General features: G+C 45.3%; 1 protein-coding gene across 2 annotated transcripts in view; it reads left to right on the top strand.

Annotated features, from left to right (window-relative positions):
• Positions 1-27,424, top strand: part of CDH4 (cadherin 4) — a 1,019,548-nt gene that overhangs the window by 891,674 nt on the left and 100,450 nt on the right. For both annotated transcript variants that reach the window (XM_029611832.1, XM_029611831.1), the window contains exon 8: positions 14,263-14,400. In XM_029611832.1, coding sequence (XP_029467692.1) covers positions 14,263-14,400 — 138 coding nt within the window. The remainder of the gene's footprint in view (positions 1-14,262; positions 14,401-27,424) is intronic.

The following is a 27,424-nucleotide window of genomic DNA, read 5'->3' as shown; positions in this document are numbered from 1 at the left end:
GCACTTATCACTGGTTTTAATACCCCTTGACCATGCTATCTTTTGGCTACCTTGAAACGCCGCCTTAGTTTTAATGCTTCTGTAGTTACAGCGAATCCATTTTTTGTGTTTTTAATGAAAAGCATCAGTCTGCGCCACTGTGGATGTGAAGTTTAGAAGCGATCCTGTAGCTCCATGTCAGGGCATGCTCAGCCAGCCCTCGTTCAGGCACATTGTTCATAGGGAGAGGCAGTTCTGAGTTCCCCAAGTCCATGGGGCAAAACCAGAGCTGGCTTAGCCTGTCCTCCTTGCCATGAAAGTCTCGGGGCACCCCATGCTTAAAGGTCAGGTAACGGTGATGTTCGTTTGCAACCACTGCCCAGTTCATTCTGGTACCCGTAATCCAGGAATAAAAGGCTGGGATCACTAAAGTGCCGAGGCGGCGGAGCTCTGCTAACTGGACCCCTGAAAAGAGAACTCAGATGACAAAACGCATGGAAATCAAATGCTAGTGGTTGATTAAGGAACCATTTAAATGAGTTGTGGCAATGCTTTGATCTTAGAGCTAAGAAGAAAGAGCTCACTCTGGGTCCTCAGTCTGGAAGCTTGGGCTGCCGAATCTCCCGCAAACCCACAATACACTGAATCAGTATAGTTACCCCTTAGCATCCCTCCCCCCCACACACATTAATCTTGTCTGCAGTATTTAATTGGCTTTCACAAATAGTTCAATCAGCTACATTTTAATTAGATCCAGTGTTTCTCGAATACCAGTTGAACTGTTGGTTTGCCTTCCATTTATCTGGATTCTTTGTATGAATGTGGAGGCAATTCCCCCCCTAATATGTGCCCACAGCGGGGCAGTGTAAGGCAATGGACGTGTGTGAGGGGACGGGGCAGGGGAAGGAGGACACTCCCCATCATCGCTTACCTGTAACCAACCTTGCAGAGACCTGCACATATACAAAAAGCCCCTTCAGCACTGGATTTACTTCTCCGTGTTTCCTTTCCACAGGACCTTTTGTTGTTAAAGGTTTATCAGCTAACCTCTTACTCAGATGTTCCACCAAGCAGCTAATTTAATTCAATCAAGTAAAGAAGATAAGAATGTCACCTAAAATGGTAATTTACTGCATATTTTTTCCCAAACTTTCCTAGCCAAAACTCTGTTTATCAGAAGTATCCCACATGTTTCCCAGCATCGCTCAGACCCAATACAAATCCAAGCGGGCTGACCTGAAATGAAAACCAGAAACCAGCGCTGAAGTCATGGGATGAAACCTTAGCACGGTTTGGTCAGTGTGTGCATATTCGGGCCGATACAGTAAAGCGCGGCCGCGGTTACCCTGTTTTTAACCCGTTTTGGACGCGTAAGGCTAACCCGCAATTCAATATCCGGTTTTATGCGTCCTTACTGCTTGCCGAAATGGATGCGTATCCCTTTCCGCCCGCCGCATGTATATGACATGTTAATGATCGGATTGGCTATTCCCTCCGATACAGTAACGTGCGCCCAGATTATCGCCTTTTTAACCAGCTTATTTGCCGCATCTTTAACCTGCATATTTACCGCCTACCCTGACCCTGGCGTTAGTGTGGTGTTCAGTCAGCTTCGTACCAGACAGCGCCATGGACAACATGTATATTATTGCTCTGGCGCTATTTTTCATTCGGTTGAGAAGCAGAATGAGAAATGCTCGAATGAAAAACGCTCGAAATGGACGTCCGGAAAGAGACAAGAACGCCCATGAACGGAAGCCGCAACCTCGGACGTCCAAGATCGCGGTGTCCGTTCATGGACCTTCCCGCCTGTATCCGGGCATCCATGATCGGAGGCCGCGCTGCCTTGAGCGCCCGGCCGGACGTCCAAGCCGCGACCTTGGAAGTCCGGCCGGGCGCTCAAGGCAGCGGGGCCTACAGGCGGGAAGGTCCATGAACGGAAGCCACGACCCCTGACGTCCAAGGTCGTGGCGTCCGTTTCATGGACCTTCCCGCCTGTAGGCCCCGCTGCCTTGAGCGCCCGGCCGGACGTCCAAGGTCGCGGCTTGGACGTCCGGCCGGGCGCTCAAGGCAGCAGGATCTGTAGAAAAGAACCATCCACTATCCTGGTGGAATGGCATTTCAAATGACAGGTACCAGAGCACCCTGGATACTGTGTAGGCGCTGCATACCGCTCTATACCGTAAAATGGATTGCGAACACCTACTGCTTCATTGACGTGCTTTGGACGCCGCTTGGATTTGCGTCTAATTTGAATACTGAATCGAGCGGCTTGTGAACCAAGATGTGCGCGCGGCAAACGAGGGTGCGCCCGGCCCTGCCGCACTGTTTCTTACACGTCCTTACTGTATCGGCCCGATTGTCTGTGGAGGGGACAGCTCCTGCATCTTAAAATTAAATAGGAAACGGAGGTGCGGTGGATGGGTTCAGCTCCTTGGCCTGAAAGTTGTTCTCCTTTCTGGGATCAGGGATCTGTTTGGATTCCGCATTGACTTTAGAGAATCAAGTGGGAGTGAAGAAGAGGTCGAAAGAGCTTTTGCAAGAGTGAGGTTGGTGAAAGAATTTCGGCTGCTCCTCCGTCCGTCAGATTTCAGGGTGCTTACGCCATTGCAAAAAAAGCCTCTACAAGGTTGGTTACAGGTAAGCAATGATGGGGCGCATCCTCCTTCCCGGCTCCGTCCCCCCACACACGTCCGTTGCCTTATACTGGCTGCCTATAGTTTTGCGGTCAAATTCAAAATACCGTCTCTCGATTTTAGAGACTTGGAGGGTCTGGGACTTATTTATTTATTTATTTTTATTTATTTGTTTTTATATACTGACATTCAAAAACAAGTATCACATCGGTTTACATGATAACTTGTGGGATAGTGTGACAACAGGTCATATTATCTTTTACATTGTAACATTGTAAAGCAACAGCAACATATTATCTCAACAATATAACATTGTAACATTGTAAAACAACAGCGACGTATTATCTTAACATTCTAACAGCTAACGTTATTGTAACAGATTGGATATTCGATTGGGATTATAACGTAAAACAACAGCGACGTATTATCTTAACATTCTAACAGCTAATGTTATTGTACAGATTGGATATTCGATTGGGATTATAACGTAAATCAGCAACGTATTATCTTAACAATAATAACATTATAACATTGTATAACAACAGCGACGTATTATCTTAATATTCTAACAGCTAACGTTATTGTAACAGATTAGATATTCGATTGGGATTATAACGTAAAACAACAGCGACGTATTATCTTAACATTCTAACAGCTAACGTTATTGTAACAGATTAGATATTCGATTGGGATTATAACGTAAATCAGCAACGTATTATCTTAACAATAATAACATTATAACATTGTATAACAACAGCGACGTATTATCTTAATATTCTAACAGCTAACGTTATTGTAACAGATTGGGTATTCGATTGGGATTATAACATTGTAAAACAACAGCGACGTATTATCTTAACATTCTAACAGCTAACGTTATTGTAACAGATTAGATATTCGATTGGGATTATAACGTAAAACAACAGCAACGTATTATCTTAACAATATAACATTATAACATTGTAAAACAACAGCGACGTATTATCTTAACATTCTAACAGCTAACGTTATTGTAACAGATTAGATATTCGATTGGGATTATAACGTAAAACAGTAACGTATTATCTTAACATTATAACATTGTATAACAACAGCGACGTATTATCTTAACATTATAACAGCTAATGTTATTGTACAGATTGGGTATTCAATTGGGATTATAACATTGTAAAACAACAGTGACGTATTATCTTAACATTATAACATTGTAAAACAACAGCGACATATTATCTTAACATTCTAACAGCTAACGTTATTGTAACAGATTGTGTATTCAATTGGGATTATAACATTGTAAAACAACAGTGACGTATTATCTTAACATTATAACATTGTAAAACAACAGCGACGTATTATCTTAACATTATAACAGCTAATGTTATTGTACAGATTGGGTATTCAATTGGGATTATAACATTGTAAAACAACAGTGGCGTATTATCTTAACATTATAACAGCTAACGTTATTGTACAGATTGGATATTTGGGATATTATGTTTTTGGGGGGTTTTTTGATGGGTTATGTGTAGTGATGGGTTGGAGTTCTGGTTGTTTGGGGTTGTGTCACATAGTCGTTGGGTTAGCTGTTGGCTGGATAGGCTTTTTGGAATAGCCAGGCTTTTAGTGATTTCTTGAAGTTCTGTGTTGAGGGTTCTGTTCTGAGATTTGATGGTAGTTTGTTCCACAGTCTAACACGGTGTCGTGGGTACTTACCAGCTGCTTTTTCTAGGCAGGGAAAGCGGTTAAGTGTCCCTACATTAAAGGGCGTACGAAAGTGCAGAACTAAAGCGAGAGGTTTACAAGCGCGGCACCCTGTTTGCGGAGTCCGCTGCCAATGGATCTCCAAGGAGTGCGTGAATTTTCGAAAGCATTGAATATCCTCGTTCTTTGCACAGATAAATGATGGTCAGTGGTAGGGAGAGCACTTGGATTGGTAATTCAGTTGCTGGGCCAGAGGGATGTAGGTAGTTAAGAATATTTGCGATGGGTAAAGACATATTGGAAGGCTGCTGTAGGATGTCTATTAGCTTGTTGAATTACTGTTTGAGAGAGTGATATTAATGATGCCTTGCAGACATTTTAAATGCATGCAATGTATATGGTTAATTATGTATTTTGTACTGTGTTACTTTTATTATCTGTCTCTGATCTGCTTTGTTCTGTGTTGTACCAGTAAAATGTGGGATATAAATAAGTAACTTAAATAATAACTAAAGGTGGCTGAAGTCAAACCTTCCTTGCTGAAAGAGAAGGCAGCCTTCGGCCTGGATAATTTTGGTTTTTCTCAGTCTACTCTGATTTCCCCCTTAAGAACAAAGCATAAATGCAGATGGCAGCACAAATCAGTTGGACCCTGCTTCGAAATTTAGAGAATTAATAGGACCTTTGAGTTGCCCTGCACTCCTGCGCTGATACCTAATGGTCCCTCCCCCAGATTTCCGTGGTCCCTAAGACGAGTGCCTTGGTCTGAACTTAACTGATTTAAACAGCTGAAAGGCAGCGGGTGCAGGAAGCCAAGCGCGGCAGTGATAGTATGTGCACTCTCCCCGCAGCCTGAGACTGCCTCTGTACGTGGCCAGGAAGGCTGAGCACAGGGAGGTGTAAAAAAAAGTAAAAAAGTCAGAGACAGAATAGAGGGGTTGTTGTAGGACTTCCTCTGGACTCTGTGCTCGGCTCCCCGTTCCAACATTCGTTGTCGCTCCCGGGGGTTAAGGGACATGGGCAGCTTGGCGGGGTTGTACAACCCGGGTGGGATAGGCCTGATGGAAAGGCTTTTTTCTGTGCTTCGTGTGGTAGGCTCCAGCATCATTTTCACACGCCTTCCTGCATTTGCTGAGCTGTGACTTGGTCCTCCTTACACACCTTTTCCAGGTCTGGGTGTGCAGGCCCGGCAGGACACAGTCTTTGCCCATGTGCTGTTTACTGAACCGTGGGCAGCCTCCCATCCTATACAGGAGTAGCTTGGGTACATCCCACTGGTCCTGAATCCATCTATCCACATGCTAGGAAATGAGAAATTACTACTTACCTGATAATTTCCTTTACCTTTAAGGTGGATACATGGATTCAGCTTCCCGCCCTTGGCTGCCAAATGATTGTGTTAATGGTCCTTCTGTGTGGCTATGTGTTCTAGGGGATTACTGATAAGGGTTCATCCAGTCCCTAGACTAGTGTGCATACCTTCTTGCCCGAGTTCAGTGTTTCTTGTTGGTTGAGTACAGAAATGGTTGTCTGTTTTTAATCAGATGTTTTGCTAGTCTGTCCACAGTTGCTTTTGAAGATAATACTGGCAGGCTGATGTCACGGCAGGAGTATAGATACTGTGACATCAGTTTGCTCTGTCTCCATCTGCTGGTAGAGGTGCATAACCCACTGGTCCTGAATCCATCTATCCGCCTTAAAGAAAAGGAAATTATCAGGTAAGTAGTAATTTAACATCTCATTGTCACCCAATACTGTAGCTCCACAGTTGACGTTGATGCAGTTCACAGTTGCTGTGTATAATATACAGTCATGACAAGCAGTGGAAATGAGAGCAGGCTGTGTTATAGGCAAGACAGACAGGCAGATGCACGTTCTACAGGATTTATAAATATAAATTCTCCATTGAGCTAAAGTCTTAGGCTTGTGATTTTGATGGATTGTATTCAAACTGCTGAGTTCCCAGGCAGAACAGTTATAGAAAAGGCCTCTTTCATCACAGCTTAAAGAAGGAGCGGAGTCTGTAGGTAAAAGCCAGTGGACTACACGTCCAAAGAATTCTGGTAAATCGAATTATTAAACTAAAAACAACAACAAAAAAAAATTACCTTCTTACGGCTGTGAAAACAAAATACAGAAGTCAAAACTTTGAACGGAAGGTAAATGACTCAGAGCAGAGAGAGAAGCAGGACTGGCCGGCGGGGTGAATATCTCTCCAGTTTTTAAAATGTGTTGAGGCATCCTCATCGCACACAAAATTATTCTTACGCTATTTCCCGGGGATTACCTTTGCAGATTATTCAAGCGCAGGGGACAGACCTGGATTATCACTCCTAGCGCTTACAATTCACTCTGAAGATTCACAGAGCCAAAAAGGGATTTTACTCTGCAGGTGTTCTGCCAGGAGCATCTGAGGTAACTGCTGGGGTTTGTAAGAATTGTCCGCATTCTCTCCTTGCTATAATCGTATTTTCTCGCCAGTTTTCCCGCTAGAGCCCGGCAGCGTATTTGTGGTGTACGGATTAGCGCTCCCTTTATCAGAGCAGGCAAAGCAGCAGCTTAGGAGAGCTCGCTGGGATACGGCTTCTCTTTGCTTAGGGCTTTTGTTGTTCTGGCAGAATGGCGAAGAAGATCAGAATGGGGCCATCCAGCTGGGATCTGGGACACAGTCGTTCTGTGTACTCCTTGTGCCATAATAAATTCCAGACTTAATGCTGAAATAAGCAATGCCCGCTGCTGCCAGCAGACAATGCAGCCTCCTTTTTACAGAAGCTTCGCTATCATTTCTAATGTTTTTTTTATTAAATAAAATCTATCCTTTTAATTTGGGATCCTCCCTTCTGGCACAGTGGCCAGGATGCACAGGGTGAGGTAAGGTGATAATGCCTTTGTAAGGTCATTGGTGAGACCTCATGTGGCATATTGTGTCCAGCTGCACAGGTCATACCTCCAGAAAGATATAGACAGCATCCATAGCAAACATATTTTGAGATGAGACTTAGGCTCTGTTCAACTTGGAGAAGAGACATCTGAGGTGGGGATATGATAGAGGTCTATAAAATCATGAGTGGACTAGAACTGGTAAATGTAAATCGGTTATTTACTCTTTCAAAAAATACAAAGACTAGGGGCACACAATGAAGTTAGTAAGTAGCACATTCAAAACAAATTGGAGAAAATTATTTTTCACCCAACACACAATTAAGCACTGGAATTCATTACAGGGCGATGTAGTTAGCGTAGCTGGGTTTAAAAAAGTTTCGGACAAATTCCAGGAGGAGAATACATTGTTATTAATCAAGTAGACTTAAGAAATGGGCATTACTTATCACTATGCAATAGCAGTGTGAGACCTGTTTACTGTTTGGGATCCTGCCAGGTACTTGTAGCCTGGATTGGCCACTGTTGGAAACAGGATGCTGGGCTTGATGGACCCTGGGTCTGACCCAGTATGGCATGTTCTTATGTTCTTATGTCCTAATCATGTGTACCCGAGAAGAGAGAAGTACAAATAATGCACTGGAATAAACATTGTTTTCTGGGAAAAGAAAGTCCTAGAAAAAAGATTATGATATGAGGCTGAAAGAGGCAGATTGGGAAGTAAGGTTAGAGAATATTTCTCCAGGCCGGCTCAGTGGCACCAGCGCTATGCACATTGCTGCTATGTAGAGGATCCCCCACCTAGGTCTCCAAGCTGGGTCTTCTGCTCCCCAGGGTGGGCTGGGGATGCTTCCGAGATGGCATTCACAATCCCGGGAGGGCGTCAAGGGGGACACCGAGTGGTCGGATTCGGTGCCTTTGATTGCAGGGATCTGGAAGGAGCCTGGTGCAGGAGCCTGGATAGATTTGGAGTAGGGAGAGGTCTAAAAGAGGGGGCAAGGCATGGAACAGGTGAGGCAGTGCAGGCTAAAACAGTAACAAAATTCTAGGAAGCTGGAGATAAGCAAAGGGAAAGCCAGAGAGCGTGCGGTGCCTCTCGAAGGAGCAAGCTGAGCCTTCCAGTCCTTATCTGCTCTCATACGCTGTTTTTCTCTGGGCTTCGAACGCAGTAGCGACCTTCAGGACTGGAATATTAATAGAAAAATAACAATAAGGTATTTAAGGTGGAAAAAGCAGTGCTTTACCGGCTAAAAGATTCTCTTGTAACATTGCCCACCCGGCGCGCATAAAGGGGGGTGCGCGCGGATTCTCCCCGTGTGCTGAAAGGGTGGGGATGGGACTTAAGGAAGCCGCAGGCGTAAACCTGTGCGGGAAGGTTTCCCAGAAAAACGTTGAAAGGGAAAGCATGCGTGTTCTGTACCTTCACGTTAAAAGGTGGGGGGTAAACGGGGCCCGTAAAAAAAATTACCCCCACCCCCCAAAATGGATTTAGCACTGCAGAAAATGCGCCAAGTAGGCTCAGCGATTTTGCAGTCACGTGGACCCTCTCGTTTCAGAGAAGACACAGGGAATTCTCATGGGAAGGAAAGGGAAGAGTCTGCTGTCCTCGCTGCGGCTTCAGCAGCTTCCCTTGCAGTGAGCCTGATGTCCCCCGCCATGGCGTGTCGCCACTGCCGCTTTACGTCTGCTGGGTTCCTTGTCCTGGGCAGAGGCGTGCATGGCACCAGCGCCCTGAGACTGAGTTACCTGCCCAGCCCCAGCAAGGTGGGCTGGAAGGGAGCCAGCACCGCTGAAAACCTGCTGCGGGGCACATGGGGGGGAGTTAAAGCAGCAGGCATACTCTTCATCTGATGGCATTGCACTTAGGAATGCGCAGCAGGACATCACTGCTTTAGGAAGTAATAGGAAAGGGTAATCACATTAGCATACCGAAGCAAAGTGTAAGCCCAACCTCCCCTGTCCTCCTATGAGTGGGAGCTGCCCTCCAGCCTCGGGAAATCCTCTCTTCTCCTCAGTCCTCCCTGTTAGGGATGGAAAGCTTTAGATTTGCTTTCCCCTCCTTCAGCTGGTGGGGTAAGGAGAGGGCCTGCACATCCCTGCTGCTCCACCACAGCTCCACGCTGCCTGGATGGGGGGCTTCAGTGCTTCCGGGTTCCCCCTGCACCAATGTCAGGGAGCACCAGTTGGTATCCTACTACAGATAATAACGAGCTAAGACAAAATAATCAATCTGCAACATTTACATTTTTAAGCAAGTGAACACTGACTGCATTACTGGGTAAGTACTACTGCGTGTTTACTTGTTCTCTCTGTACACCTGCGGTCACCTTCCCAGCCTCGGGGAGCATTGAGGTTACTGTCCCGAAATGGGGAATTAAATATCCGGGGCCATGAGCTGGGGGCAGGATAACCTGCAGGGCCACTACCAGGCTGAGAACACTCCACACAAACTAGACTCAAGTTGTGCTCCAAAAAATAAATAGTTTACTGCAGAATCTTCCAAATGAAACACAATGACAGTTCAGCTAGGTGCAGAAATTAAACAGAAGTACAGTGCCAGAAAATCTTCAACTCTTCTTATAGCTCCTCTCCTTAAATAAGCTTCTTCTTACAGGAACAAAGTAGCTCTGGTTATCTGGATTCTCTTCTCTCCTCATTCTTTGCACACGCTAGCTTGGTCCTCTCTTTAATCTCCTCAGGTAGCAAAATAGTTACTCACGAATATCCTGCTCAGCTCAAGTCAAAATCCATCAGATGCAGCATCAGGATTCTCCAAGCCCCAAAACAAGTTCCCTCTGACACAGTTTAGCTTCCTGGTCCAGATGAGGTCTTGCCGCAGTTAAGCACAGGTTTTATCTTTTCACTTCCAGGCTGTATTGCACCCTCTGCTTCCTCTCCTCTGGCCTTTGGGGATTATTTTTAAAGGAAAAGCCTGCCCACTCCTGCTGCTCCCTTCTGTACTCCTGGGTGAGGATCATAGCTTCGAGGAGTCTCTTTCCCTTGCAATCTGGAGCCACCCAGACTCAGTGGAGTCAGGGGTTTTTATCACTTCTGCTCAATGACCGAGTCCCTAGGGGATGTACCCCCTTGTCTGTTAACACCCAGGGCTCTGGAATATTCCTGCCTTGGCTCCAGGATAGCCTCCTGTCCTCTCCGCATCCCCTGCACTTGCAGCAGCTGTGTACGCGCTGCTCGGGACCATTCAGGGCTCCCATTCACCATCAGACCTGTTAGCACTGTTAACTTCTATACATTTCCTGTGGCATAGGGGCCACGATAGCAAAATGGTATGCACACTTCCAGCCACTCCAACATGGAAGGGCCGAGTGCACGTGGCAGCACGTCATGATGTGGATTACTGCACTAGTGCTGCTTGTGATCACCATGTAGTGGCTAAAATGAATATCAAGACCTCTACATGGATAGCGGGGCCTGTAATCGCTAATCATGTAAGAGGGTCTCATTTTAGGCTAAAAAATGTTCTCTGTCCATTTTACCTCTGCAGACAATGCCCTGCATTTTATCCCCTTCAATGCCTGCAGTTTGGAAGGGGACTAGATAACCCAAAGGTCATAGTTACCAGTTCTTCCAGGATGGGGACATTCTTGGGGGTCCAACAGAGAGAACCCTGAGAAATCTGTAGTAGTAGTCAGCTTTGCAAATCCGCATCTGCATCTGCCTGGGAAGAGTTTGCAGAGAAGTGCTCAGTGAGACAGGAGTTTGTCCTTGGTGGGAGGTTTGGAAAAGGGGAACTGCCCATCTGAGGAAGGAGAAGGAGGAACCAGAATGCCAGAAGCTCACAGATTGGAAGAGAGCTGCCCAGGGGAGGAGGACTGCTGTCCTGTATTACTGCTGAAAGTGACAGATTAACTGTCAGAGCTTTCTTGAACTTTGCGCTGTTCAGTGCACTAGCCCTTGGTGTATCGCTTCTTGTGGACCTTTGCAGTCAGTGTGGTCTCTGCTGAGCACAAGAACCCCAGTAAGGAAAAACCCTAAGCGTGTGAAAAAGAGACCAGCTTCCTTGCACTGCCGTTCGCCCATTGTGCAGGAATCCCGAGAGGTCGTGGGGTCTGTCGTTCACCATGAGCCCCTATGCCCAGAACCAGATCAGGACCTGGGCTGCATCTAGAGTGGACATGTGGCTTCCAGACTTCCACGTCCAATGGAGAAGGACATACAGCAATATAAGGAAGTCCCTGAATCTCCACCATAAAGGGTAAACACAGCCAAAACGAAGATGCAGGACTCATTCCATTCCACACAATCGACTTTAACAAATGACTCCGCTGGTATTTTGGCACTTACTTACTTACTTATTTATTTATTTATTTATAGAAAGGCTTATATGCCGCACCTTTCATTCAAAGAGTGTTCAGTGCGGAGGCACTTGATGTGCCTACTCCGAAGACCAACAGCAGCTTAACTGTGCTCCTCTATAAACATAAAAAGAAGAACAATGCTAGATGCAGGACTAATTTTAAGCTTTGTACATATTTTACATATTTACAACAGGACCCGAGACTCGCTGCAACATTTAACGATTTTCATCAACTTGTATTCGTGCTGATGAAGGTTACGTTTCCTCCTCCTCCTCATCCAAGCCACCTCCTTTTCACTGCCCTATCCCTAACCTTTCCTGTGACAGTAATACATTTTCTGACCTGCTGTGCTTCCACCATTGACTGATCTGTGCTTTTTGTTAGATTTTTTTTTTTTTTTGTCTAAAATAGCTTGTTGGGAGAAGAATAGGCATCTCATCCTCACATCCATAAATTGAAGGTAAATGGAAACTGGGCAGAAGATGTCTTTGTGTACAGCCATACAGCATTGCTCAGTAAAGTGGCTACTCAAGGACTTTGCTCCATTCACACGCTGGCTTGTACAGCAGAGCTATGAGTGTTGCTTGAATTACTTCTGACACAAGACCTAACTACCTTTGTTGTGCATTAGCCGAAGGCAAGATGTAGAGACAAGAAAGTGACAGTCCCAGGTTGTTCCAATGAATAAACCTGGAATGGAAATCTCTCAGTACAAAACTGTTGAGGGAGGAGGCTAACAGGCTCGAAAACAAGGTAAAGCAGAAAATTGCAGCGAGCTGGAAGAAGAGCGGCGAGGCTGATATGGACATGGAAGGAGTCCGTTATTTCTTTTCCTCTGGTTACTGGAGCATCCAGGCCTTTTGTAATGGCGTGCAACAGCTGAAGCATGGTATAAGTAGTCCTTCAAATCGCCAGCTTCTCAGCATGCTGAAGCACGTTGATGGTGACTGCACCATTTAAAGAAGTCTATTACCAAAACGTGGGCTTTGCTTTAGAGCATCAGTACCCCGCCCTTGGTAAGAAATAACCAGATGGATGACAAAGAGCTGCAATCAAACATTCTTCTCTGGATGCTGAAAAAAGAATCGCTCTGTTGCAATCTGTAGTTTTTTTTAAATGCACCGGTGACCCAGAAGGTGGGTGGGAGCCGAGATATGTCATTCTGCCCAGGGAAGGGAGGGGACTCATTACAGGAGACGGGGCAAGGAGAGTTTCCAGCAAAAGCATTCACTGCCCCACTCTACCTTTAGGAGTCTGGGGCAAGGGCAGAGAGGGCGCCAAAGATCCCAGACAAATCCACATAAGAACCCCCAGACCTAAGGCTGGATTCAGTTCATTTTTCAGAGCCACACACTTTGAAAGTTAGAAGGGCACTAAATGCATCTGCATCCTGTTAGAAAGAGCTGTAGCTAAGAATACTTTTATACCATAAGAATTCTCCCTTTGGCAATCAAATATGACATTAACCCGACACTAGAGGGTTTGGAGAAACACTTTAAGTATTTGTCATGTGCTAGCTGATAACATCTGGTTCACGTGACGTTTAAGTATTCCAAGATAAATAACAGTTGACTGATTTTTTTGATTCAGCGCTTGATTCTGGTATGTTAAGACATTTTCATAATCTGTCATAATATTTCTGTACACAAACAACAAAACTATTGCTATTAAATGTCGCGTAAATGAAGAATTGTAACCTTGCATCTGTAGTGCTCCTCAGGGTGTAGACCTGCCGTTGGAATTAGACTAGGCAATCCCTGAATGGCTGTTACTGTGTCTTTTTTTTTTTTTTTTTCGCTTTGGAAGCTCTTACCTGCACCCTTCCCTGCTGTTAAGGAATCTTAATGCTGAGACCAAACTGCAATCCAGACCTGCCCTGACTCTGTACGTGCAAGGTCAGGGGGGACAGGGCACCGTTACTTGGAGGTCAGTCAGCAGGAAGGATGCCTGCATACAATGTCCACTGAACCTAGCTGGTTAGAGTTACTTGGATAAAGTTATCCGGGTGACTGTGAGATCAGGTATCTTTTCCGACCAGACTTTACCCAGCTATCTTTGGGTAACGCTGAATATCAGTGCTGCCTGGGCAAAGTAAAACCACACAACGGGACCCACTGCCAGTGCAGCCTCTCTGGAGAAATTTTGTGTTAGTAACAAGTTACCTGGACAAAAACGTAGCCAGTTTTTCTCCGAGTAACTCTAAAACGTACCCGGACAAAGCCTTTGAATATTGACTTCCTACACCATATAATGAGATTTGCATTACTGTCCAAAGTTCTTTACAGTGTGAATAATTAATATTACCCAGTCATAACTGGCATTCAGAAAAATACGGACATTTAGAATAATATTTGTTATTTATATTAGGCTGTCAATGTATAATATCACAAAGCTTAATATCCCGAGTTCTCATAGTCTTATCGTCTGTTGCTCTGGCGCTTAATCCCGTCCATCTAAATTTCTATGTTCTGACTTGGACTAAGGCTTCTTAGAAACCTTGATTGGGTCAGGTGTTCAGCATATTTGAAGCTCTGTGAAAAATGGAATGTAAATCTAAATAAAAATAAAATATTTGCCATGAATTTTCATGAACTGTATTTGCGTATATTTCATCTGAGTGCCAGTATATATTTTGGCTAGGCCGAATTTCAGGCCTGGTCTAGAAAACCCTAACCGCGTGCGCTCTGCCATCGTCCGCACTAATGTACACGATTGTTTGTTCTCTCTCCCCTCTCCTGTGCTTCCAGAAAGTTCAGCAGTACACCGTCATCATACAGGCCACAGACACAGAGGGAAATCTTAACCACGGCCTCTCCAACACGGCAACTGCAATCATCACGGTGACGGACGTGAATGACAACCCGCCGGAATTCACTAGCAGCATCGTGAGTATCAATACATCAGCACAATGATGCATGGCCGGCCACAGCATTTGTAATTCTCGGCTGTTTGATAGTGCTCGTCTCCCCGTGCGGGGCCTGACAGATGGAAAGCTTTTGATAGATAACGCGCAACCAAGACATTCAGGAAGGCACAGAAAAACAAAAACGGAGAATGATTCACACACGAAAGAAAAATGGTTCGGCTACCAGTTTTACTGAACCTATTAAATGCCAGTGAAGGAGGATGCCAAGTAATGTGAAAAACCAGTCGGGGCCAGCTATAGGTACAGTGCAGTTGGCTTTGTTTTGTTTTTCTCTCCAGTAATTAGAATTAAATTGGAGTCGGGCTTGGATGCCACTAAAAATGATTTGGATTTGAGTTGGGATGCGTTGGAATGTCTTCTAGTTCCCATTAGCGCTGAAGGCATCGGTTCCAGGCCCGATAGATCCTGTTTCCCAGATTGCTTGCTTAAGGAGACTCTTATGCCCTCTGACTGGAGCCCGGCAGGTCCCGCTCTTGTGAACCGCTCCATTGAGTCCCATGGGGCTGGCCATGAAGAACGTTGACCTCCCGCTATGCACTTGAAATATTTGCCTCCCTTAACCATTTATTCCCCCTGCTTTACCAATGTTGGATCCTTCTCTAAGGCCTTTATATTTCTGTCTAACGTATGTCACTTTCATCTATCAAATGTGCCTTGCCCGTCCACGTCTCGCACCTCTGCTACCCAGCTCTTAGTCCAAATGATAAAAGTGCACCTGCACTAGTCTCTCTGCTCATATCCTCTGCCCACTACCACTCATTCTCCAAGCCTTTCCCTGTCCCCTCCACTCGCCCACGTTTCCTGTCTTTTCAGCCCCTTTTGGCCTCCTGTTCTCCAGCAAGGCTAGTAAAGTAATTCCCCATATTTTTGACCCTACCCTCTTATTTCCATGATTTATTTATTCTTTTGGCCTGAGAATTTCCCGCTTGCATTTTTGGGCTTCCAGCTCTATCGAAACCGGCCCCCGTTGGGATATGCAAGGATCTTCCTCCTCCCCTCAGCCAGAGGCCACAAACCACAGCTTCCTCTGGGTCCCAACTTAATGTGTACCCTGAGGCTGACCTCTAGGTGTGGCCAACGAGTGACAAGCTGAATCTTCCTCTCCGCAGCAGTCCCAGTCCCATTCAGCTCAGGGACCGGGAATGGAACCCGAGCCTTCGCCCATTGCAGTGTGCGGCACTTTCCACTCCGCTATCGGGCTGGCCCCAATTTCTTTATTTGAAAGCAGCTTTCTGATGACATGGAAGAGCTTCTCTCTTGTTGCCTTCATGACTAAAAGCGCATATTTGATAAGTTTTGTGTAAAAACAAATCACATGTGTATTCATTCGGCTCCTGGACCATAAAAACAGGTTGGCCATAGGGCAATTCTTTCAAGATCCAACATCGTTAGACCCCCTCGGCAGATTTGCACCCCACTCCAAGGACATCTTTCACCAGAGAACTATTTAAAGATGACTGTCCTGTGCCAGCGGATAATACCCCTCATTCTCCCCTTCTTTCTGGTCTTCCTGCTCCCTGTTCCAAATCTCTTTTCTGCTTTTTCTGTTTGTTTTTTTTTTAATGGTTTTCTTCTTCTGTTTGACGTCCTCTTTTTCCACCACACTTCTCCTCAGAACTCACCTCTTCCCTCTGAATTCCAGTTTTAAAAGGTACAATCAAATGAAAACTCTGTGCCTAGCTTATATTAAGTGCTTATGTTATGTATTACTGTTTGATTTGTGATGTAAACCAATGTGAAGCTTCCCCGAACATCGGTATATAAAAAGTGAATACATAATAAATAAATAAATAGCTCCCCTTATTATTGATGCAAACCCCTTGGGTGGTATCTACACTAATTGTTATTATTATTATTATTATTATTATTATTATTAAAAACTAGCTCCAGAGTTTGCTGCAGTTTCATTATAACTGCCTTTATGGATAAATAAATAGAAAACTTTCTGTAAGCATCTGACAGTACAGAGCGGAGGCAGCAAAGAGCGTTGGAGTCCAGCGCACATGCCTGCGTTGACAGCTGCTTAGACTCTCTTGAGCTCAGACCCAGTGCTTTGTTTGTTAATATTGTCACGTCTTCAATAAGTTGTGTGTATGAGAAACGGGTCAAGTTGTCTTAAGCTGCCTGAGAAACAATATTCCTCCTACCAGACTGTAAAACCCTAGGAATTTTCTTCCTGTCAGACCGGATGCAATACCCTAGACCAGCGGCATGTACCGGTGGTCTTTAATTTTCTTGCCTGCGTGTGTATTTTGCCATTGGCCTTCTTAGCAAGCTCGTACTTTCTTTAGCACCCCTGGTCAATATGCTGATGGGAAACTATTCCAGACCCTTATCACCCTTGGTTTTAAATTACGTTTTCTCCTAAAGCACTCCTAGGGCGCAGATATTGAAGGCGCCAAATTTCCAAGCCAAGGAAGCTTCTGCCTGCGCTGGCCTTAGTGCCATGAGCCAGCACAGCTTAAGAACATAAGAACATGCCATGCTGGGTCAGACCAACGGTCCATCAAGCCCAGCATCCTGTTTCCAACAGAGGCCAAAACCAGGCCATAAGAACCTGGCAAGTACCCAAACACTAAGAAGCTTCAATGGGGTGCTGCTGTGGCACTCTGACTATGGACGCCAACATTTTAAATCTAGCCCTGCCCTAAAGCATCAGCGTTTGGGCTCCCTTAGTCATCGTTTTCAACCTGCCCCAAGGAGGCTCTGAGATAGCTCCGGTACCCCATACTTACAGCCCTAATTCCTTAAGCCTTTTCAAAGGAAGAGAGGGCATGACGTGGGGGAGGGGCAACTGTACGGCCGTCATAACCTTGGTGTATGGCATCCTAGGTGCATTACATTTTTAGGACATGTTGTGGGGGAAGGGACATGAGCAACTGACCGGATTGCGGGGGGGAGGTGGGGGAGTTAGCCATATCCGTGGATACCTGTGTGTAAGCAATTTTGGGTGGAACTTATTTCCCACCTTAGTAAATGAAGCCATGCATCTGAAACCCGTACAGAGCAGGATGGAAGAGACTATCTTACAAACGTGCATGTTCTCTCCTTCCCACCGCCCACCCCCAATTCGTTTGTAACATGGAACAGCCCTAAGTTCTTCCTCTCCGAAAGATGCTGGAAGCCTCTCGGCCAGTTTATCTGTTCCTTGAAATGCTGCAGCAGCTCACGTCCTTGTCTGTCGCTTGTATAGCTTGGAGCTCAGAGCTCACTGGGCCACTAATGGGCAAATCCTGGATGATAGCAAAAAATGAAATAAAGAGGTCGCAAAGTGATTTATGGTGAAGGAAACCGATAAATAGTGCGGCTCAGCAGTTCAAAACAATAATCGTACAAGTATTTCTTTTATGTAACCCTCAATTTTCCAGGCACTTCCAGAAACAGGCAAGGGGCCACTTTCAGATGCTGTAGAAGTTGAGGGAAACTCGGCTGTGGCTCCAGATCGAGATTCTTTCATGGGGGACACCAAAGATGCAAAATCTAAGGGTAGAAGTCCTTGAGGGCTGCAGCCCAGTTGGGTTTCAGCATTTCCACAGTGAATATGCATGAGATCTTTTTGAATATAGTGGAGACAGTACATGCAGATAGATCTCATGCATATTCATTGTGGCCATCTTGAAAACCTAACTGGTTTGCAGTCCTCAAAGACTGAGTTGGTGGACCCGTGCCCAAGAGGTTCATGCATACAGTGCTTCAAAAAAAATAGTGTGTCAACAACTGGCTGTAGTTCCAAAATCAGTGTAACTTTTCCTGAGAATAAAAGCAAAAGCCGGACAGTCCAAGAGTAGAAAAGCAAGTGCAGATGATTACACAGTCCGTCAGCAGAAAAATACAGAAATGTTCATGCTTCTTGAGTCCTTAGTGAGAAAACTGAGTCTTCTTTTATCTTCCCAGTGAGGTATATTCTCCCTTTACACTCCTCAGAAAGTTGGTAAGTTTGGCTTTGCCTACTCAATGTCCTCTGCCTCTCAGATGAGCTGTCCTGCCCTTGAGACCTGGGCCAAACACCTTCCTGAGCACTGCAGAGTGCGGGACTCATTCCGGAATCCCCCCCAGTTTTTCCAGCATGGAAGAAAAGACCCTTCCAGTACAAATGAAGGCAACCGTTCCCTCCCTGCCTGTCCCGTGCTCCCTTCATTGACAGCTTCTCCACCAATTTCGCACGCTTTAGTGGCTGGAGCCTTAATACCACTCAGCCCTTTGGGCTACCCCCTTGGGATCGCCTGGTGCCAAACATTTCCTCTTTATGCTGTGGTGAAGCCTTAGTGGGCTTTTCATGCAGAAGCAAAATGCAGACTGGCACAAGATTCTCTGATCTGCTATGGTGACGAGAGCGATTCTCGAAATCAGGACACTGAGCTGTTGTAAAGAATTTACATGGAGGGAAACGTACTGTGAATAAAGGAATTTCTCAGTCCTTGCCTTGGTCAGCGTGTGGTGGTGCTAGATCAGAAGGTGCCACAAGTAACAGGAAATTTAAAAAAAACACTGTAAATAAGCAATTATTTTTTTTCAAAAGAAGTAGCGTGGATGGTAAATGGTGTGTTGCTTGAAAATAATAAATATCTGTAACAATTGCCATCTGAGCAGAGCAGTCAAGCAGAATGGTGCCCCGGGCGAGAGGTGCTTTCAGCACAGCCATTTCCTTTTGGGCCTGTGTGCTCACAGACTCGCAGGCTGGCTCCAAAGACTGCTGGGACGCCATTCCCCTATGCACGCCTCCTCCCTCCCCTTGGCTTGGCACCCACGACAGTGACCCTTCTTGCTCACCCCCCCCTGCAAAAGCCCTGCCCTCTGAACTGGTCAGCCCGCTGTTTTCCAACCAGGGCGCAACAAGCGTCCCCAAAGGGTTCTGCGCATTTTTATACATACAACGAGAGGACAGCAGGTTGAGAGAGTTTGGGGGCTCGACAGAATTTCAAAATAGGTTTCCTTAAGCAAAATAAACAGTCTGAAAACCACTGACTTAAGTATTGGTACACAAGCATTGTGAACTGAAATGTATACCTTAGCCAAAAAGAGCAGAGCTGCTGTTTTCTGTGCCCCTCTGCCTTGAATTTCCTGAGGCATTCTGTCTGCATGGTTTTCCTTCCCATCACCTGTCCCAGGTTTGCCTTCTTGTTTGTGGCTTTCATGCTTTCCCCAGCAGCAGGGTGAGCAGCAGGACGCGGAGCCGATATACACTGACTAATCAAGGTTTTCCTCAAAACAGATCACATTTTGATTTTTAAACAAGTGCTGCGTCAGAGCTTTACAGAGGATTTGAGCTTACCTTGAGGGATATTAAGCCAGATTCAAGATCGCTGGAACAGTGGCCTCCCTAGTCTATTTGCAGGCAGGAAGGTGATTTCACTAGAGAATATAACATTTGATTACTGAACATGGATTTCATTTTCTGGGTTTTACTGCAATATTTGTTGTTCTCACTTCTTCTGAGGTGAATGTTGAAAGGTATCAGACTCTCCTGCTTGCGTGAAATTGATTACTCTTATCTTTCTTCGGAATAGACAGTAAATTCTAAATATGTCAAGGTCAAAAGTGCCTGAAGTTTTAAAGGCCAGGGAAGATAAAAGGATATTGTTATCTAAACACTGTGGCTGGATGCTGTGATGCAAGCAGAAGACAGGGCTGCACAATTGAAAGAATAGGCGGCATTTGGAAAATCACCAACAAAGAGGCAAGGACAATATCCAGCACAAAGACACACAAAAGTGCACCTCAGCCTTCCAGAATTACATGTCATTCAGCTGCCTGCATTTTATCTGTCACGCCGAGGCTCGGGGGCTCTGCGCAGCTTTCAGCACCAAGTAAAATTTAACAGCCCAGTGAAAAAAAAAAAACCACTGACCAACCCCAAGAGCCATCTGCGATCTGACAGTGTACAGATTTATCAGGGATAAATTCTTTACGGTAAATATAGATCAAGCAAAAGAGAGCATGCAAGCGACGGGTTTACAAGAGCCCAAACTCCTCTATCCGAGGCTAGCCTAGGGCTGGCGTAACAGACCGAAAGGATGAATTGTTGGTAAAGATTAATAGGGAACAAGAAGGTGAAGTTACCTTTCTAAGAATACTTGAGTTGTCGATGGAGCAGAGAAAGTTGGAGGTCATTTTCCAGGGAGGAAGACGCGTGTGTGCTGCTTTAATCCCTTGGCATGATGCTGGGGGGGGGAATGTTGGTTTACAGAATAAATGACCTCGTTGCAAGGTCACTGTACTGATGGTGTTGCTGTTTTAGTCAGAGCACAGAGGACACAATTTTCAAAACGAGCAGCACAAATGATTGAGCAAAGGACAGGCTCGTGCCTTGAACCTTGACAAATTACACACCTGTTTCTTCTTTTTTTTGGATTAAGCATGCGGTTCCCAAATTACGCCATGCACATTCACTAATAAAATTGCACACACTTAGCAAAGAATAGCACCATACACTCAGCTGAAGTAAGTCTACGTTTTGTTCGGGTGGTTGACTGAACAGGCCGATGTGGTCCTGGTTTTACCCTGTTGCATGCATGAAGTAATTCAGATTCTCTAAGGGGAATCAATGCAATAATCAGAAGTACAGCTCCATGCTTACAGTGGGGCAAAAGCCAAGACCAGATCGGCTTGTTCGGTTGACCTGGGGTGAATTGGCAGCTCTGCGTTTTGGACAACTATTTGAGAATGTGTGTCAATCAATCTCTTTTGAAAATGGAGCCTAGAAGATTGAGGTACATGATTATATGACATAATGGATCTTTAGATTTCATATTTCTGATCTATTCTCTAATCACTTTTTATTTATTTATTTATTTATTTATTTTTAGTTTTTATATACCGACATTCTTACATTAAATGTAAATCATACCGGTTTACATACAACAGATAAAGCAGGAAATATAATTCCATAGTCTAATACAATGAACATTTATAACTGCAATTGTTAACAAGCCAAAACGGTAAGAACTTGGAAGAAAGGGTTAGTTACCAGAAAAAATAAAATCAAAGAATTTTAAATGAGGCACCAAGGAGTGCACGAAGGAGTGCACAAAGGGGAGAACCCCTTTGTCGCGCGGCGCACAGCGGTGATGCGCTTTTCAACCGCCGACGAAGATCTGCGTGACGTTGTGGGAGGGGGCGTGGTCTCTCTCTCTCTCGCACTGTTTCCCCTCATCTCCCGATGTTAGTTTCCCTTCTTAATTTTTTTTTTATTAGCGACCCATGAGATAATGTTAATAGTTAAATTTAATATTTCTGACATGATTTGGGTAGGATTATAGAGTGAGTGTCCAAAGTGTGGGTGTGAATTGTAGTCTGGTGAAAACACCCAAAAATCCTAAAGATTTCAAGCTGAGGTGGTGGGGGGGGGGGGGAAGATGCGTTCTACACTCTGCCTGTGCCTTTGGAAACAGTAATATCAGTACAACAGTGAATATATGTGAGAAAGTCCCTCTGCAAACGATTAAAACAAGAGTTCTCTAGGAAGGACCTGAAAGATGCCTACGCCCTCATCCAGATCCACCCTGTGCACAGTAAAGTCTCTGGGAGTCTTTTCCAAAGTACCTAGTGGTGGAGCTGTGTCTTTCCATATCTGGACAATTGACTGTGACAAGCTCATCTCAGAAATCAGTCGACACCTCAAGGGATAGAACAGTCAATCTTCTTCTATCTCTGCAGTTCCCCTTCAATTATCTGAAGTTCGAGAATCAAGTTCACAGGAGGTGTGGATAGATTCCCTAGAAGACAGAGCATTCCTTTTGTCAAAGAGCTCTGTGTCTGAAGTTGCTGACCCTTTACCTATCCAGTTGTTCTCAAACTTTGGCTCACTCCATTCTGGTGATATGGGTCACATGGCCACAGTGGTCCATGTCATTCCTCTCACAAGCCTTGACATGATACCTCTACAATGGAGTCTTCATTGGCAATGAGGCCAATTGACTCGGCTCCTTTCACTTTCTGTGCCCATGATGGAAATGTCTCTTTGCTGGTGGACGAACCTACAGGTTCTCCAGGTTGGATTTCCTCTCTGTCCATTGCCATCTCAGGGACGCTGCATGCTAAGGAATGTGGTCCAGGTCAGAACGTCCACTGCATATCACTTTGTTGGAATTGAGAGCCATTCATAGTGGCTTCCCAGTTTCCTCTCACATTCTGCACAGATTCACAATTTTGATCCAGACAGTCAGGTTTTATGTCAGCAAGCAAAGGGGAACTTGTTCTGTGGCCTTGTGAAAGTGGGTGACCGATCACAATGCCTTATGCAAGTGATGTACCTTCAAGGAATAGTAAGCTCACTAGCAGACCTCCTCAGTCAAGTCTTCTATTCCCACGAGTGGGCACTTGACCAATCAGTGGCAGTCAACTTCTTTGATCAGTTGAAGATTCCCCTATGCCAATCTGTTCACCACAGAAAGCAACCGAACCTTCAAGATTCTCTTCAATTCTCTTCCCTTCACTCGCGGTGACGAACGGAGCGACCAGGCCTGGGCGATCGGCGCCGGAGACCCGCCGGGGTGAGGCCTTTAATTTCTCAGTTACCCACGGCCGCCGCCAAAGCCGACCACGAGGCTTCCCCGATCGGGACCAGAGCCGTCCTCTTCCGCTCTCCTGAGCCTACCAGGAGAGCCAATGCCAATCGGGGGACAGCCCCAACCGGCCCTTTAAATCAGCGCGGCACTCAGGCACCGCACGCTGAGCGTCGCGCACCAAAGGTGCGCGACAAAGAGGCAGGCCCCTTTGTGCGCCCCGGAGTGCAGCCCCGGAGTGCAGTCCCAGCACTTTCCTAGCTGCTTCCACTACCGCCCACTCTAGCATTGGCTTCGGCCCTCAGAAAACCAACTTCTCTTCATTCACCCCCTTTCCCAGCAACCACTCAAGCAACCTCTGTTGCTACTCCCCCTGGCGTTTAATTTTCCCAGCCTTCAGCTCTCTCTCCCAAGGACACCACCACCTCCAGACACCGAGCGCACCACTGGACAACACCGGAGTGCCGCTGGAACCTCTCACAACTGCTGACCATATCCTCCATACTCTACCGGTGCACTTCTCCCACATTCCCCCCACAGCCTATAGTCCCCCACAAGGATTCCATTGCAGCCAAGCTTCTCTCAGCAAATTAACCCACAACCCCCAACTACTGCCTTACCTTCTTCTGAATCATCCAGCCAGTCCACTTCTTCCAGACTCAACAGTCCAGAATGTATACAGCTTCCCCAATCCCTATTCTCCCACACTTCACATCTACAACTGGAAATTCCACCAGGCAAGCCCGACACAGATAATTAATAACTCTCACCTCCATCCTGCTTGCACCGATCACACAATTTCTGCCAAGCCAGACATATGTGCTATAACCGAAACATGGCTAAACCCATAGATACTGCTATTATAAATCAACTACCTACACAGACCTACGACATCTTCTCTCTTCCTCGACTGAAAAAAAAAGGGTGGGGGCATCTTATTAGCAATTAAAAAAGGCTTTAATTTCAATCAACACCCTGTCATATCAGATCCTAAACTTGAAATCGGCCTTTTCTCATCAGACCATCTTCAAATTCTACTAGTCTATGCCCCCCCCCCCCCCCCCACCACCACCACCCCCGAGCCTCCTGGAAACAGACGCCTCTCCCATTATTGAAATAATCACAACTCGTATTAATTTGGACTCTCCAGCAAAAATCCTGGGAGATTTCAATCTGCACGTAGACGTCACCACACTCTCATCCAGCTGCGAAGCCTTCGTCACGGCCCTCTCAGCCTTGGGATTCAATCGGATAGTCAACAAACCCACACACAAAGCAGGTCACACGTTGGATTTAATCTTTATAAACTCGGGCATCAAGCAGTCATCTCTCCTGAATTGCAAGAAGGTCCCTTGGTCGGATCATACACTAATCTCAACTAGGTTCACGCTGAAAGATACCATGACCGCCCGCGCACCCCAACCCTCCTTCCATTATAGAAGATCCTGCTCTCCGGAAGACCTCAGCAATGAACTGCCCTCACAACTTCTTCGCATAGACCTCACCAACCCAAACACAGCACTCCTCTCCTGGTACAATATTACAGAATCCATAGCTAATAAACTATGCCCCCTTACAACAAAAAAACCCAACACCAACGCATCCAAAAGACAACCGTGGTTCACCATTGAACTCCGAAAATTGAAACAAAGCTTAAGACAGAAAGAGAACAAATGGCGGAAAGCCCCTTTTACAAACACACTCTCGGTATATAAACTGGCCCTACATCATTACAAGACCTCCACCGCTAGATCTAAAAGGGACTTCTACTCGCATAAGATCCATGACCTGGTCTTCGACGCCAAAGCACTCTTTACCTTTGTTTCCAATCTAACCCATATCAACGCACCGGATATCCCGAGCAATCAAGCACAATCAAAAGCAGAAGAACTGGCCCTGTTCTTCCGAAACAAAATAATCTCCTCACACAGCTGCCCACTATCACCCCACCTTACTTGAGCACACATCAATTAAATAACAACAAATCCATTTATCTTGAAGCATTTGAACCCATCACCGCAACAGAGATCCAGTCAATCTTAAAGAAAATGAAACCCTTCTCTCATCCTTCAGACTATATCCCTAGCAAACTTCTCCTGACAATCCCTGACTCCATCTCCAAAACACTGGCGGACATCATAAACTGCTCTTTATCGCAAGGAATATACCCAGACGTACTCAAACTGGCATCCCTCAAACCACTACTAAAGAAACCAAATTTGGATCCTACAGACCCAAACAACTTCCAACCGATCGCCAGCCTACCATTCATAGCCAAGATCATGGAAAAACTAGTTAACACCCAAATATCAGACTACATCGAAGATAATAAACTACTATTCCCTTCTCAATATGGGTTCCGCAAAGCTTCCAGCACAGAATCTCTCCTTGTATCGTTGACGGACTACCTCATTTTGGGTCTCGACAAAGGACAATCATTCCTACTGATTCTTTTAGACCTCTCGGCAGCTTTCGACACCGTTAACCACTCTATCCTTATAAACCAACTTTCGACCATTGGTATAACAGGTATGGCACTAACCTGGTTCAAAACTTTCCTCAGCAACAGAGGATACAAAGTTAAAATACACAATAAAGAATCCCCCCGCCATGACTCACCTGTAAGAGTCCCTCAGGGTTCCGCCCTATCACCCACGCTCTTCAACATTTACCTCCTTCCACTATGCCAGCTCCTAACAAATCTAAAACTTAAACACTTTCTCTATGCAGACAATGTCCAGATAGTGATCCCCCTTAAAGAATCCTTCTCTAAAACTCTCGAACACTGGGAAACATGCCTCCAAAAAATCAAGTGCCTTCTTGCCAGCCTAAACCTCGTATTAAATGCTGCTAAAACTGAACTCCTGCTCATCTCCCCAGAAATTAGCAACACCTCCTCTACTCCTCCAGCTAACCCACTATCCACCCAAGTGAGAGACTTAGGAGTTATAATTGATAACAGGATGAATTTGAAAGCATTTGTCAACCTACAACCAAGGACTGTTTTTACAAACTCCAAGTGCTGAAAAGGATAAAACCTTTATTCCACTCTACTGATTTCAGAACAATACTACAAGCAATAATCTTCTCAAAGATAGATTATTGCAACACTATCCTACTAGGTCTCCCATCTTCGTACACCAAACCTCTACAGATGGTCCAAAATGCGGCTGCAAGAATTCTCACCAACACCAGGAGAAGAGACCATATATCACCTATCCTAAAAAACCTACATTGGCTCCCTATACACTTCAGAATCATCTTCAAATCCATCACCATTATATATATAAATCCATCCACCACCTTACAACACTTGACCTACAATTCCCGCTCAGCCAACATCACTCCTCAAGACCCACCAGAGAAGCATACAGAGGATCCCTCCAGGTACCTCATACCAAATCCACTCATCATATAACTTTAAGAGAACGGGCCTTCTCGACAGCTGGACCAGCACTCTGGAATTCCATCCCACCAAATCTCTGACAGGAGCCTTGCCTCCCAACATTCCGAAAAAGACTTAAGACTTGGTTATTCAAACAAGCTTTTCCGAACCCCTCCTAATTGTTTCCTCATCAACTTCCACAACTCATTCACAGCTGCTCTTTGTAAATAACTCTACATGATGTTAATCTACTACTGTATTTCTCTATTCTCCCAGTTCGATCTCCCTTGTTATTTGTAACTGCAGTTTCCTTGCACTTGTTGCAGTTTTAATGTATTTTGCACCCCTTGTTCAACTGTAAACCAGCATGATGTGATTGTATCATGAATGCCGGTATATAAAAAACTTAAATAAATAAATAAATAAAAGAGGTTTTGCTTCATTCATCCCAGCAGCCTCAGTCTTGTGTTGGATGCTTTCCTGATCCCATGGAATGCAAAGCTGTTGTACGCTTTCCACCGCTCCCATTGGTAGACAGAATGGTGCAGAAGGTAATTCCAAGACAGAGCAGATCTCATTTTCAGAGCTCCAGCCTGGCCTAGGCAAGTTTGGTTCTCCTATCTCATCAGGTTGTCAGTTCAACCTCCTGTTCCTCGGGAAACAGAGAGTCAACTATCTTCTACATCCAGTCCTAGTAGCTCTCAGTCTGACAGCTTAGATGTTGAGCCCACAGTAGTGTCCTCCTTTGCTCTCTCTAGGAATGTTGAAGGGCTTCTGGTTTTAAATGGAAGCAGTTCTGTGTGTGATGTCTCACTGCTGTCTGTGCAGCTTTGCAAAGAGCAACAGTCACTTTGGACAAGCAGTTAATACATTTTATTTGCAAATGAAACAGCAATGCAATTTATACTAACAACACAATAACATAAGTAATTTCACAATACTACAGAGCACGCATCCACAATAATCAGTACAAAGCTAAGTAACACTTGCATTTTAACATTTTTAACCCCTCTCCCCACCCTAATACCCCAAAACAACTCCACAAATACTCATACATACCCATTCCCTCACCTATCCTAACCCATCCATCCTTC

This window comes from Rhinatrema bivittatum, chromosome 8 (assembly GCF_901001135.1).
Source record: "Rhinatrema bivittatum chromosome 8, aRhiBiv1.1, whole genome shotgun sequence".
Lineage (NCBI taxonomy): Eukaryota > Metazoa > Chordata > Amphibia > Gymnophiona > Rhinatrematidae > Rhinatrema > Rhinatrema bivittatum.
Note: the sequence above shows the minus strand (reverse complement) of the source record. Positions and strands in the feature narration are given on the sequence as shown.